The sequence below is a fragment of the Rissa tridactyla genome, chromosome 7 (genome assembly GCF_028500815.1).
Source record: "Rissa tridactyla isolate bRisTri1 chromosome 7, bRisTri1.patW.cur.20221130, whole genome shotgun sequence".
Lineage (NCBI taxonomy): Eukaryota > Metazoa > Chordata > Aves > Charadriiformes > Laridae > Rissa > Rissa tridactyla.
Window position 1 is genome coordinate 16,995,443 of NC_071472.1, and position 12,796 is coordinate 17,008,238.

The window sequence follows — 12,796 nt, forward strand, 5'->3', positions numbered from 1 at the left end:
CACTTGGCATCCCTAACCCAACTGGACTTCTGATGGGAAAATTACATTCTTCGGGAAGTAATTTAGAAGGTCAAAGAAAAACCAGAAAGAACTTCTCCAGCAGTGATTTCCCCTGCTCTCTAGACTGTCTTTTAGTGTGGTAATAACTCCAGAATGAAAGGATCTATTCTCACCTTCCAGATGAAAGGGCTAATGCAATTTAAAATTTTTGCATGCAAGGATTTTTATGGCTTGGTAACCAGCCATGCTTGAAAGCGATCCAGGACGGGATGAACACGTGAGGGAGTGCCTGGTTGAGCTTGACCCTTTCCTTGTCTGCCCCGTCTCCTGCAGATAATGGCGATGACCGGTCCGAGAGCATCCTTGCTGAGAACCACGTGGATGGCACCACAGGGATCCTGAGTGGAGCCGGTGGGAGGAAGCCCGTGAAGACAGGCATGAAGGAGCTGGCGGTCATGATGGAGAAGGTGAACGAGCAGCAGCGGCAGATGGGCAAAGTCGGCAAGCCCCATCACAACCACGAGGACTCGAAGAAGTCGCGGCTGTCGACGGGCAGGGTGAGAGGGCAGGGGTTCATGGGGAGCTAATGGAGGCCACTGCGGACTCACCAGGGAAATGCTGAATGCAAAAGCCTTAGTGACATTTGTAACAAACGGTCTTAAAAAGAAAAAAAAAAAAGAAAGAAAAAAGGAAAAAAGGGGGGAGAGAAAAAAAGGGAAAGCAAAACGTTTGTTTTGGCCTGAAGTTGAGGCCGAACACACCATCTGATGAACTTTGATGTGCTGGCAAGGAGGTGTTATTTTCGTTGCAGCTTCACCTCCTGACAGCAGAGCCAGAGAAGGGGGGTCCTGCTGGCTCGACACCTACCTCCGCAGGGGTGCGAGCCTGCCCTTTGCCCACGGACGGGCTTTCTCACACCCTTTTTCCCTAAGCAAGTGCCAGGGATGGCCCAAGGGGATTTGGGGGGTCGCAGGGTGTCTGCCTGCTGCAGGGCAGCCCCAGTCCAGGTTGAGGGGGGGGCCCAGAGCCCCCGAGGATGGGCTGTGGGGCTGTCACATGGCAGGGAGAGTGCCCGGAGTCCTCCCTGTCCCCTTCTTCCCCGTCCCTGTCTCTCTACCCTCCAGTCCTTGGCCGTGGTTTCCCTCTAGTGGGCAGCTTTGTCAAGGCAACTAGATGGGATGGGGATGGAAAGCCACCCCGAAAGGTCCATAATACATATCTGTATAAACATATTGAGTATTTATATCTGGGGAGTGCAGGGACAGAAAGGGGCTTTAAAAGAGTCCTCACCCCCTCCAAGGAACAGAGGTTCAAAATAAGGTGCAAGTACCATCAACTTACAGAGCTCCCACACTGCTGCTGCTCCTTTGGAAAAAAAAAAACAGCAACTGCAAAAGCAGAGAGATGTGGACTCGCTCCGGCTCACATCAGGCATAATTCAACAAGGCTGCCTTGGCCGGGAGCCCTGGCTTGGGGTTGCTGTGGAGCAAGAGATGCCTCCAGAGACCGGCTTTGTTGGGTGCTCTCTTTCCTGGGGCTTCCCCTCCACATCCATGGGGTCTCAAAATGCTTTTGAGTTGCACTTCTGGGACAAAACTTGCATCACAGGTGCAGGATCTGGGCTATGTTCATGGAAACCCTCCTAGTCTGTCTGAATTAGTCCTGCTTCACATCACTTGTCACCACCAGTGGGACCCATGGGAGCATCTCTGAGGCGTCTCCTCCTCTGTGCCTCCAGGGCCTGTGACCTGGTGTCATGTTGGCTCTTGGCCACATGAAGCACATGGGAGAGATGTGGATGTCTCCCCACCTCGGCATGTGTGGACATGCCTTCGGGTGCCTGCAGGTGCAGTCAGCAGCAGGGCCCAGTGGCAAACCTGTGTCCTGAGGAGGTGCACGCGGGTGTTCATCCTTACTGGTGTTTCTGCTGTCCAAAGTGTTGATACTATGAGTCATCCCGTTGCCCTGATGGTTTTGTTTGTTTTCTGCTTTCTTGGCTCTTTTCAGACCCCTTGTCAGCAGGAGCTGGATCAGGTCCTGGAACGCATCTCCACTATGCGGCTGCCGGATGAGCGAGGTCCCCTGGAACACCTCTACTCCCTCCACATCCCCAACTGCGACAAGCATGGCTTGTACAATCTCAAACAGGCAAGTGGGGAGACCCAGAGCCCCAAGGCTGGCTGCGTTCCCAGCAGCAGCCCCTCAACGCACATCCCCGCCATGCGCAGCCAAGGGGGACACGCAGCAGCTCAGGGCTGCTTCTTCCCCGCCAGAGCTGCTTATCTGTCCAGGTCTATTTTCATCTGCTTTGAGCCAAGTCTTGTCCTGGCTGGGCCCCACTACAGGGGAAAAGCAGAGAGGGGCTGAATGCTGGCCCGTCCTGCAGACAAAGCAGAAGGCACTTTTCCTGGGGTCAGGAAGGTGCACTTTACTGGTTTTCCTCCACAAATTGAAGCTGGTCCCACAGCTCCAGGAGAGATTCCTTCCAGGCGAGGTGGGGGTTGGGGGGCAGCATGTTTCTGAAAGTATTTATGGGACCCAAAGGGATTCAGACAACTTAACGTGTGTCTGAATTTTGACTTCTTGGCTTCATTCGTGCAAAACCAGCAGGTGTCAGCAGCTGAGACATGGGGAAAAAATGCCAGGAAAAACCTCTTGGGCAGCAAAACACCAGGATGTCCAGGGTTGACTGGCAGCCACGTGTGAATAGTACCAGGATACAAGCACCCCATACAGCTATGTGTAACTAAGCCCTTGGAGGAAACCCCAGAAAACCTGCTGTTTTCAGGGCTAAGCCTTTTTCTCAGGACTACTTCTATCCCTTGATCCAGCAGCATTAAAAAACCAAAAAAAGCATTAAAAAAAGTAGGAGGCTCTGAAATAATTTCCCTCCATCCCTTCTCTCCTCCCTGTCCTCACCGGACCCTCACCCGCCGCCTCCCCCTGAAGAGCCCTGGGGCCTGTCTGTACCCCCCAGCATGGGCACATGTAGGAGGGGTGCATGGAGCAGAGCTGGCAAATTCCCTGTAAGGAGATGAGCTGTGCCTGGGGACCGAGCCTGGGCGATGCAGCGATGCATCGTGTGCTACCAAAGACAAGACGGTCTACGCTGCTCCTTGTGCCTGAGAAAAAAGTCAGCCTGCAGATGGGTTACACACTGGTGACTGCTGCAGAAAAAAGAGAGGGGACAAAAATTGCTTTCTTTTCTCCCCCCACACCCTGTCCTGGCTAAGGGAAAACAAGGCAAATGTGAAGCGATACCCATTTCCCTCCATCTGTGTTTCCAGAGCTGAGCATCAGGTCCTTTTCATTTTCTGGAAATGGGATGCCAATAAAAGCATTCCTAGTTGCTCCCACCTCCCGTGGGCCAGCACTCGGGCAGAGGGTGCCTGGATGCACTCTCCTCCTGGGGAGACTTTTTTTTCCCCCTCTCTTTTCATGCTTTTTATTCCCATGAACAAGGCTGCATTTTGACCTCAGTCCAGATGCAAAAAATGGCTTGAATTCAGCTTTACAGTGTGCATGCAGAGCCCAGCCTGCTGGAGTAACCTCTGTGTCTCCTATTCAGAGATGTATCTGGTGGGGCTGGAGGGATGAGCATCAGGTTCAAAGTGCCTGCAGCCCTGCCAGGGCAGGATATAGATGATAACCATCAGGGCGCGAGAAGCTTCTCTCTAACCCAGGGGAGCAGAGTCTGGCCCCAGATGCACACAGTCCCTACCTCTGTGCTGGGACAGAGTGAGACCCTGTTTGGAAACATGTTTGGGTCTGGCTATGGGGGCCTTGCTCTCACATTTAAAATCATAGAATCATAGAATTGTCTAGGTTGGAAGGGACCTTTCAGATCATCAAGTCCAACCATCGACATAACACTGACAAAAACCATCACTAAACCATGTTGCTAAACACCACGTCTATCTTTTAAATACCTCCAGGGATGACAATTCCACCACTTTCCCTGGGCAGTCTGTTCCAGCGCTTGATAACCCTTTCGGTGTAGAAATTTTTCCTAATATCCAATCTACATTTAGTTTATTCAGCCTAATTTGCAAGCAAAGTGAAGCTTATGCAGCCCCTCTGTCAGTCTGTCTCATCTCTCTTCCCCCAGGGATTTTTGACTCTGTGGGTGCTTTCATCCACAGCTGATAGAGGGTGATGCATCTCAGGGACAACTGTCGTTGTGGTTCATTAAAATCAGCTTTTTGGTCCCTGGCACAGCCCGTGGGGGAAGAGGTCCAGCCCTCAGCCTGGACCGCTGGAGCAGTGACACTGGTGCAGCACAGACCCCGTGGCATCTGGGTGCAGCATCCCTGAATCTTGCCTGAATCCAAACCAGTGCCGAATTGCCGGAGAAACCCCAGCTCTGCCTGTGTTCGGGCTGTGGGCTGGTGGGGCTGGGAAGGGGGTTTTGTCCCTCCATTTCCTCAGCTGATGCCTGCCCTGTCCCTCTCTAATGCAGTGCAAGATGTCGGTGAACGGGCAGCGTGGCGAGTGCTGGTGCGTGGACCCCATCCACGGGAAGGTGATCCAGGGCGCACCCACCATCCGCGGGGACCCCGAGTGCCACCTCTTCTACACAGCCCACGAGCAGGAGGACCGGGGAGCACATGCCCTGCGGAGCCAGTAGACGGACGTGATCCTGCTTGCTGGAGGCGGCTCGCCGTGGCCCCAGTGCTGGATTTTACATGGGTTTCAGCGTGTCTCTTTAGGCTCTGGAAGAGACTGGGGTTGGGTCCTGCGTGCTGCCCTCCTTCCCCTGCTGCCCGGCTCCTGGGGAGGGGAGGGATAACGGGAGGGGAAGGGCGGTGGGGGGGTTGCAAGGAGAAGGGACTGCTTTCCTATAGTCTTTCACCCAATGTAAGCCAGAGAACTGGTCTTTTTTGCTCCTCGCTCCACGGCCCTGCCCTCCCTGCTGCTTTGTGGCATCTTCCCGCACCCTCCAGCACAGAGCACCATTGTGCTCCCCGACACATCCCAGGGGACAAAACCCCTTGCTACGGGCGGGACTGGGACAAAAAACAAAGGAAAAAGAAACAACCCACCCTTTCCCCCTCTTTCCCTCCCTTCCCCAAGACCAAAGACTGTAAATACTGTGTCGCCTGCCTCTTGCGTCCTGCCAGTCCCCTGCGCCCCAGCCCGGCCATCGGTTCTGGCATGGGATGTGGTGTGGGAGGGAGGGAAGGAGGAAAGCCCCCGGCTTCCCAGCTGGAACATGCTGACGTGGTCGGGATGCATCCCCCAAGGAGGCATCAGTAAGGGAAAGGGCCAAGGATGAGACAGTTCCCCTCCAAAAAAAACCCCACCCCTAGGTGCTTCCCTTCCTAGTGCTGGGGCTCAGCCAGCCCCACAGGGACCCGGCTCCAGCTGCTGGTCCAGGAGGATGGGGCCTTTGGATGAAGGCAAAGCTAAAGGCTTGGTTTTCCAGGGGATTTGAAGGGCTATTGCCCAGTATTTCTTAGGATCAACTTATGCTGAGGGAGCTAAAGTGAACGTGCTGGGGCTGGGTGGAAGGATGCCTGTGTAGATTTAGGATAACAAGCCAGGGAGTGTCTCTCTCTCTCTCTCTCTTTCCCTCTCTCTCACTCATTCTTTCTTTGTTTCTAGATAGGAAAAAACCCATCTAAAACCTGCACTCCCAAGCAGCTGCCTTTGTCCCTCCATTTTCGTTTGGGACTGGAGTGAGCATCTGCTATTCAGCACATACTTTTTCTTTTTTTTTTTTTTTTTTGTAAGTAAATTACAGTATATATCTTGCTTTGTAAAGGCCCTGACACACACGCACCCCTCTGCCCACACACACATTTGTATAGATTAAATCCAAGCAATTCCAGGCGCTCTGAGAGGTTTTGCGCTGGGCATGCCACTCTGAGGAGAGATGTGTCTCTGCTGTTATTTCACCTGTTGATTTCTTTCTGTACAGAACACACCGACGCTGAGAATAAATAACTTCCCCATTGCCTAAGCAAGGAGATTTTATTATTTTCTTCCTTTTTTTTTTTTTCTCTCCTTTTTAATACAAATACCATTTGCAGAGCAATTGCAAAAATCCTCTCCTTACAGTAAAAATCTTGGGCTTTTCTTAAATGAAATCAAGCAGGAGGGGGGGAATAAAGCATCCCAATTTCTGGCAAATGCTTCTGAGTAGCAAACATCCTCCAGATCCCAGGTCCTCTGCAGGGTTAGGTTGAATAGGGTGGAGGAAGGGCATTCCTTGGTGAGTGTGGGTGCTGGCTGGGAGCACCCTATGCCTGCACGGTGGGGCAAAAGCTACCTGACCATGACCATGACCATGACCTGCAGGGATGAGACCAGCCTGTGGTGACTGCCAGCACACCCCAGAAACACCAAGTGGTGCTGGAAAAACACCACACTGGGGTCCCCGCTGCTGATCCCCCGTCATGCAGGGACTTTGATCTGGAAAAGGAAAAGCAAAAAGCCCAACAGGCTGTGGAGGAAGGGGAGCAATGGGGTTTCTTGCTTTTTTTTCCCCCCTTCTTGGCCCCGCATTTCAGATCCCAAGTGCGAAGGGCACAGGTGGTCTCTGCAAATTAAGCCACTCATGACTTTGCAGGGGTTTGGATGTGGCAGTGGAGGAGATGGGGAAAGGACCCGCTTTGGAAAGTCAGGAGTGGGGTGTGTGCACGTGGCTGTGTGTGAGAGGGAGCGAGAGCATGCGAGAGAGAAAGAAAACACACCTGCATGCAAAGCCAAGTAACTGTACAAATGATGCTACCTGTTTTCTGTTAACATCCGAGGGTGTTCTGCTTTTTCATGTAAACCTTGCACATGCTGGCTCTCATCTGCAATTTGTACTTTTTGGTTTGTTTAGGAATCAGGAAGTTTTTCTTTTGTGTTTTTCTTTTTCTCTTTTGGAAAAGCTGAGCTGCATAAAGTTGGAATAAATTAAATGGGATGCCAGAAAACTGTCATCTTCCCCCTCCCCGCTCCCTTCTGTTCATAGCACACGTTTCCTGATGCATCACACGCAAATTTGGGCCCGTTCAGCTTTTGTCCTGGGGCTGTGGTAAACACTGGGCCCAACGAGCGGCAATGGGAGTTGGGCCTTTTGTTGTTACTGGTCCCAGTTCTATGAGAAGGGAGGAACTGGTGTCACTGGTTTGCTGGCCTGCTGTGTTGCTGCTCCCCATGTGGTACCTTGTGAGTCTGCAAAATGCAACCCTGCCTTGGAGTCGGTGTCTGGCCAGCATGTGTGTGGAGACCATCTCCCTGCCTGACAGCAGCTAGGTTTGGTGGAAAAGGGTGTTTTTGTCCTCCTTTAATGGACAGAGAGGATGGCAGTGCAAATGCCCTGTCTGCCGTGATGCTCATGAGCTGCCGAGAGGCTGCACAAGAGCTTCTCCTTGAGCAGGGGAGCAGCTTTGCAAGGGAAGGTCCCTCCTATCCACTGCAGGGACCTCAGGGACCTTGGCAGATGCTTGGACAAAGGCGTCTTCTCCATAGAGAAGGGACCTCTGCTTCCATCTTCCCAGCGTTGGTATTTCAGGGACTTCTTGAATTAGCAGTTGCATCTAACCGTGCTGTTAATTAGTCGGCAGATGGACCTGTTCTCCATGAATCATCCAGGCTCCTTTAAGCATCTTGCTATGGTTTTGGTCTCCTCTGCATGTCATGTGAAGAGTTCCTCAGCTGAGCAGGGCACTGCAGGGAAAAACCCTCCATGGGTTTCCATGGAGGATCCTCCAGGGGCTCTCCCCTTCACTTCCTCAAGAAGCGCAAAATTTGAGCCAGCTGAAAAGCCAGACTTAGTGTTTCCGTGCGAAGCCTTTGCCCAGACCAGGCTGCTGGGAAGGTGCAGGGAGGCCGGGGCTATGTGTGGGATCAGGACTTGGCTGAGCTGCTCCACTCATGGGCCATGGAGACAGGTCCCTTGAAGGTCCTGCACCTTCTCCCAGGGTGAGAGGTGCTGCCTAAGGGAGCATGACAGCACAGCTCCGTGCTTAGGACACCATGGGGAGGCAAAGAACAGTAACAACAATAAAAAAAAAAATCCAATAATCCACACTGCATTCAATTAAAATCGGAGCCTTGAGGGAGAGACCCTGTGTGGCCCCCAGCTGCCAGCATCCAGGTGACTGCGGTTTCTCTTTGGCCTCCCCAAAGGAAGGCAAAACCAGCAGGCTGCTTCCCCATCTGGTGTTTCCTACCCCATGCCAGGACACTGAGTGGGATCGACGCGTGCCAAGCGTCTGGGCAGTGGTGGGGAGCACCAGGAAAATGTATGGGGACAGGAGGCAGCGAGTGCATGGGGCTGCAGGGGAAGGGGGTAGGACAGACAGGATGGGGGGCAGGGGGAGGGGGGGATGTAAGCTGGAGAACACGGGAAAAGGAGCAAAATTAACATTTAATACTATCCTGTTTTGTGCCCCTGGGGGGGGCTGAAGGTGGTTCACCAGGTGCCACAGGGGCTATGCCAGTAGCACTGTGGGGCATGAGGATGCTACAAGCCAGGTGTTGCCCAGGGAGGGCTGGGGTGGCTGAGCCCAGAGCCCAGCCATGCCTGGGACCACGCTCCGGTGCAAGGGCTGGAGGTGGCCTTTGCTCATGTGCCAAGAGCCCGAGGGAGGACAGGAGCCCTCAGCCCACCAAAGGGGCTTACAGCCAGCCAGGCTCCTTGCAGAGGGGCAGAGACACAGCAGTAAGGCAAAGGGAGCAAAGAGCTTCTGGTTAGGTTTCCCCAGGGTTGCAACAAAGCCTTGAAGGCTGCGTGTCTGTGTGCACGTGTGTGATGGGTGTCACTGCTTGGATCCCGGCTCTGGGGTTTCTTCTGCGCCGGTTTTGTGCGGTTGGGCATCGGGACCGGGCCAGCAGCACATGGGGTAATAGCCGAAACCCCGGCAGCTCTGGTGTACACACACAGAGCTATCTCAGCTGGCAGTTTTAGTATAGCATAAAAATTATACACTAGTATAATATAAATATTAATATGTAATATAAATAATATAGTTAGTATAAGACTGCATGGCTATAGCTATCTATATACATGCATATAGCTACAGCTTGTGGGTAGGAATGTGACCTACTAGCCCACTAGCTGGGGGTTAAAAAAAACCCAAGCCACTGACTTTTTGAGCGGAAAACCCGTTTTTAGCGCCTGCGTGGCTGAAAGCGGCAGCGGCGGCGCCGCCTGCCGCCGCCTGCGGCTCCTGCACCGTGGGGTGCCCGGGACGGGGGGGGCGGGAAACGGTCCCAGCCTTGCGGGGTGACATGGGGGGCAACGGGGGGCCACACACACACCCACCCACCCCCTCCCTCCCCCCCCTCCCCCCACCTCGCTCCCTCGGGGTGACGGGTTTGGCCCCATCCGTGCAATGGGGTGGGAAAGCCATCGGGGGGCGGGTGGCTGTGCCGGCTCCGGATGGTGCAAATTTGAGTGTGGGGGGGAATGTTTTACTACACCCACGATCTCCAGTGGGGGCCAAAGAAGCCGTTTTTGCGTTCCCACCCCGCACTGGGCCCATGGGGTGATGCTGGCAGCCGGGGAGGGGGGGGGATGGAGGGGATGGGGGGCACAGGAGGTGGGACATGAGGGGGTGTGAGGGAGGATGAAAGGTGATGGCTGTGTGGGTGGAAAGGGAGGTTGGATCCGGCATCGGGGAGGACACGGGGACGTGGGAAGGGCCACGGAGGGCTACCATGAAGTGTCTGAGGACCACGGTCTGGCTGGGCTGCCCAGGGATGGCACAGGGATGCTCCGGCACACTGGGGGAAATCTCCCTGCTCCTGGGAGACATCCAAGGCTCAAACACCGTGTCCGATCCCAAACTGTGGGGTTCAGTTTAAGGTAATAGCTGGGGGCTCAGCATCACCAGCAGCCAGGCCCTCTCCCCCCATAACCTGGTTGAACTGCCACATCCATGCAAAGAAATTGCTAAAAAAAAAAAAAATAGGGGAGCTGTGCTTTAAGGATGGTTTAAACTCAGGCTTGCAATTTTAACATTGCCTTAGCAGATTGCTCCATTGTCAAAAACTCTCCTAGGCCATGGCCACTACGTTTCCCCATGCCCTGTACCTTCCCCAGCACCCCTATGGAGCTGGCTGAGCCCCCCAGGGGCACAGAACGGCTGGCTTGGAGGGATGCTCGGGGACACAGCACCTCGATGGTGGGCCCCAGTGAGCAGACAGTCCACAAGGGTCAGGCACAAGCTAACTGAATGCATAACTTTATTAAATAAATGCTTTGTCATGAGAAAAGACAAAGATCAAAGAGTAACATAAATTATAAGTTGAATAAATAGTATACAGCAATCTTCACTTTTTAATAAAATGTGAGATTTTTTTTTTTTTTAAGTACAAAATGCTAAACAGAGCATTAAGCTCTTCTTCCATTGTCAGTTTTTCACAAACTGCTTTTTTTTTTTTCCCACCAGTAAGATTATGAGTATTTCTTGTTTACTGGAAAAAAAAAAAAAAACAACAAAAACAAAACAAAATGAAACAACAGAGCTACCGTATGTATGTAAAGCTATAAAAAGCTACCGTAAAATGTGTAGTGAGTATTGCTTAAAGATAAAAAAAAAAAAAAAAAACCAGGCAGGAAACTCGGAATCTGGTGTGTTTTAACAACTGTGTTACAACGGTGGGTAACGTGCGCGGTGACGTCTGTCCCGGTGGCAGTGGTGGGGGGCTGGCGGGGCTGGGGAGGGGGGGGCACAGTAAGCAGGGCTCCTAGCCAGCGCCAGGACAGCGGTCTGGAAGCGAGGTGAACTGTCAGTCGATAAATATACAATGCTCCGTCCGGGAAAAAAAAAATCAACAACAACAACATCAACAACAAAAAAACGCCCAACCCCCAACAACAAAAAGGAGAGTTTTCATGGGGAAGGGGGAGAAAAAAGGAGAAGGGGTGGGGTGGTGGTGGGGGGAGAGAGCAGAGAAATAGTGCAAAATGCTCTTGTACTAGTGGTTTTCGAGGTCCACTGCAGTACAGACAAGGGGTAGCCCAGCCGCCGAGCGCCGCTCCCCGGGGAGATGTGGTGGAAGGGCTGTCCTGACCCCTGCGCCATCCTTGTCCTCTCCTTCCCAGCTTGCATCCTGGGTACTGGCGTGGCCTCAGTGGAAACACGGTGACCGGAGACCCCCCCCCCCGAGCCTCACGCCTCCCCTGATGCACAAACTGCCAGCACTTCCCCTCTCAACCCCAGCCGCGACCCGCCCCCCCGCTGCTCACCCAGCCCTCCCCAGCTCCCAAATCTGCCCCTTTTGGTTTTCTCACCTCAAATGCAAAGGAGTGCTGCTGGGTGCTGAGAACGGGAGCACCTCGTCATTGTCACCCCAAGGTGGGGTGGCCAACCCCTCCTTGACGCCGCTCTCACCCCCAGCCCAACCCCGGTCCTAAATATTAGTGCAGCCTGCAATCAGCCTCGTCCTGTCGGGGATCCTCGAGGGAGTGGGCGGCCGGGGGGTCGCTTGGTGCCCTGTCCCGGGAGCCAAGGTGGTTTGGGGTGGGGGGAAGGTGAGCGCAGCCCGATCCTTGCCTCCTTCTCCTTCCCCCAGGCTGGTGGGGACAGCACAGGCGGTGCCATCCCCACGCTGGATGTGCAGGGGGAAGGGAGGCTGTGCGGGATGGATTTCGGTGCTCCGGGCTCCCAGGGCCATGGCTGAGAGTCCCTTTGTAGGGGTGTCCCCCTCCCAGTGTCACCATGGCGGCCACATCATGAGACCACCACCGGGCCCCGTGAGCTGGCCCTCACCTTGCAAAAGCATCAGCCCTGTAAGACAAGGTCCGTGGGGAGCTGCCGTCCCTCTGCCCTCTCCCATCCTGCCCCGGCAGCACGTCTCCTTTCTCTGCAGCCAAAGGCTTTCAAGTTTTGGGAAATCAAACAACAAAACAACAAACAAACAAACAAAAAAGCAAGAAAGAGGGAGAGAGAAGGAGGAGGGAAGGGTCCTGGGGAAGGTGGTACTGGCCTATAACAGTCAGGAGGTTTTGCGCGGGGATCGGCGAGCGGAGGAGATGGTAGACAGTGGTGACAACGGCGACCTGTGGCCCTTGGGGCTGGCACAGGCACCTCCTCCACCTGCCTTCTTCACCCCATTCTTCACCCCACCTTCACCGCACCGTTAGCCCCCCCACCCTGGTCAAACCAAGCCTGCTCCATCAGCCCTGCAGAGCCCGGAGGGGTCCCTCCCTGGGCCCCAGCACCCACCGTGCTCCCCTCCAGCATCACAGGGGTCACCTTGCTCCTGTGGGGGACAGATATGCTTTTGGTGGCACCCCCTTTTTGGCAAGGGAAGACACCTCACCCACAGCTCCAAACACGCCCCACCGGCTCTCCATGGAAGTCCATCCGTGAAACTCATCCCCACCATAACTCTGAGGGAAATAACTGTGGGGCATCCAGTCCTGCCCTTGAGTGGGGCAAGTGTCCTTGTGGCGGGGGGGGCTGTGGGGTGCTCAGGGGAGCAATGCTGTGCTGCGGGAGGCTATGAGGGTGCCCAATCCATGATGGATCCGCCGGAGCCCCTCGGTGCCGAATCCCCTCTGTCCCATCCCTGCTGGTGGGGACCTGGTGGTTCTGCAGACCCCCTTTCCTCCCTGCCCAGCTCTGGCATGCTCAAAGGGGCTTCGGGGGTGCAGAAACCTTCCCCCCGAGATCGGCCATGTCCTTTGGGCAGTGCTGGCTGCCAGCTCCAGCGGCGGCGGTGGGATGTGGTCCCCAGTGGGTGCGTGTTTGCCCGCTGGGATTGCAGCGCCCGCCCAGACCCCACGGCTCGCTTTTCTTTCCTTCCTTCCCTTTGCTGCAGGATCTCCTCCCAGCACCAACACCCCGGAGAC

The 12,796-nt window shown here is 54.4% G+C and overlaps 1 protein-coding gene across 1 annotated transcript in view; it reads left to right on the top strand.

Moving 5' to 3' along the window:
- IGFBP2 (insulin like growth factor binding protein 2) overlaps positions 1–8,153 on the top strand; it is a 66,650-nt gene extending 58,497 nt beyond the window's left edge. Inside the window, exons 2-4 of the mRNA XM_054209250.1 lie at positions 334–557; positions 2,008–2,148; positions 4,460–8,153. Of these exons, the coding sequence (XP_054065225.1) occupies positions 334–557; positions 2,008–2,148; positions 4,460–4,627 (533 nt within the window). The 3' untranslated portion in view covers positions 4,628–8,153. The remainder of the gene's footprint in view (positions 1–333; positions 558–2,007; positions 2,149–4,459) is intronic.
- The last annotated feature ends 4,643 nt before the right edge of the window (positions 8,154–12,796 follow it).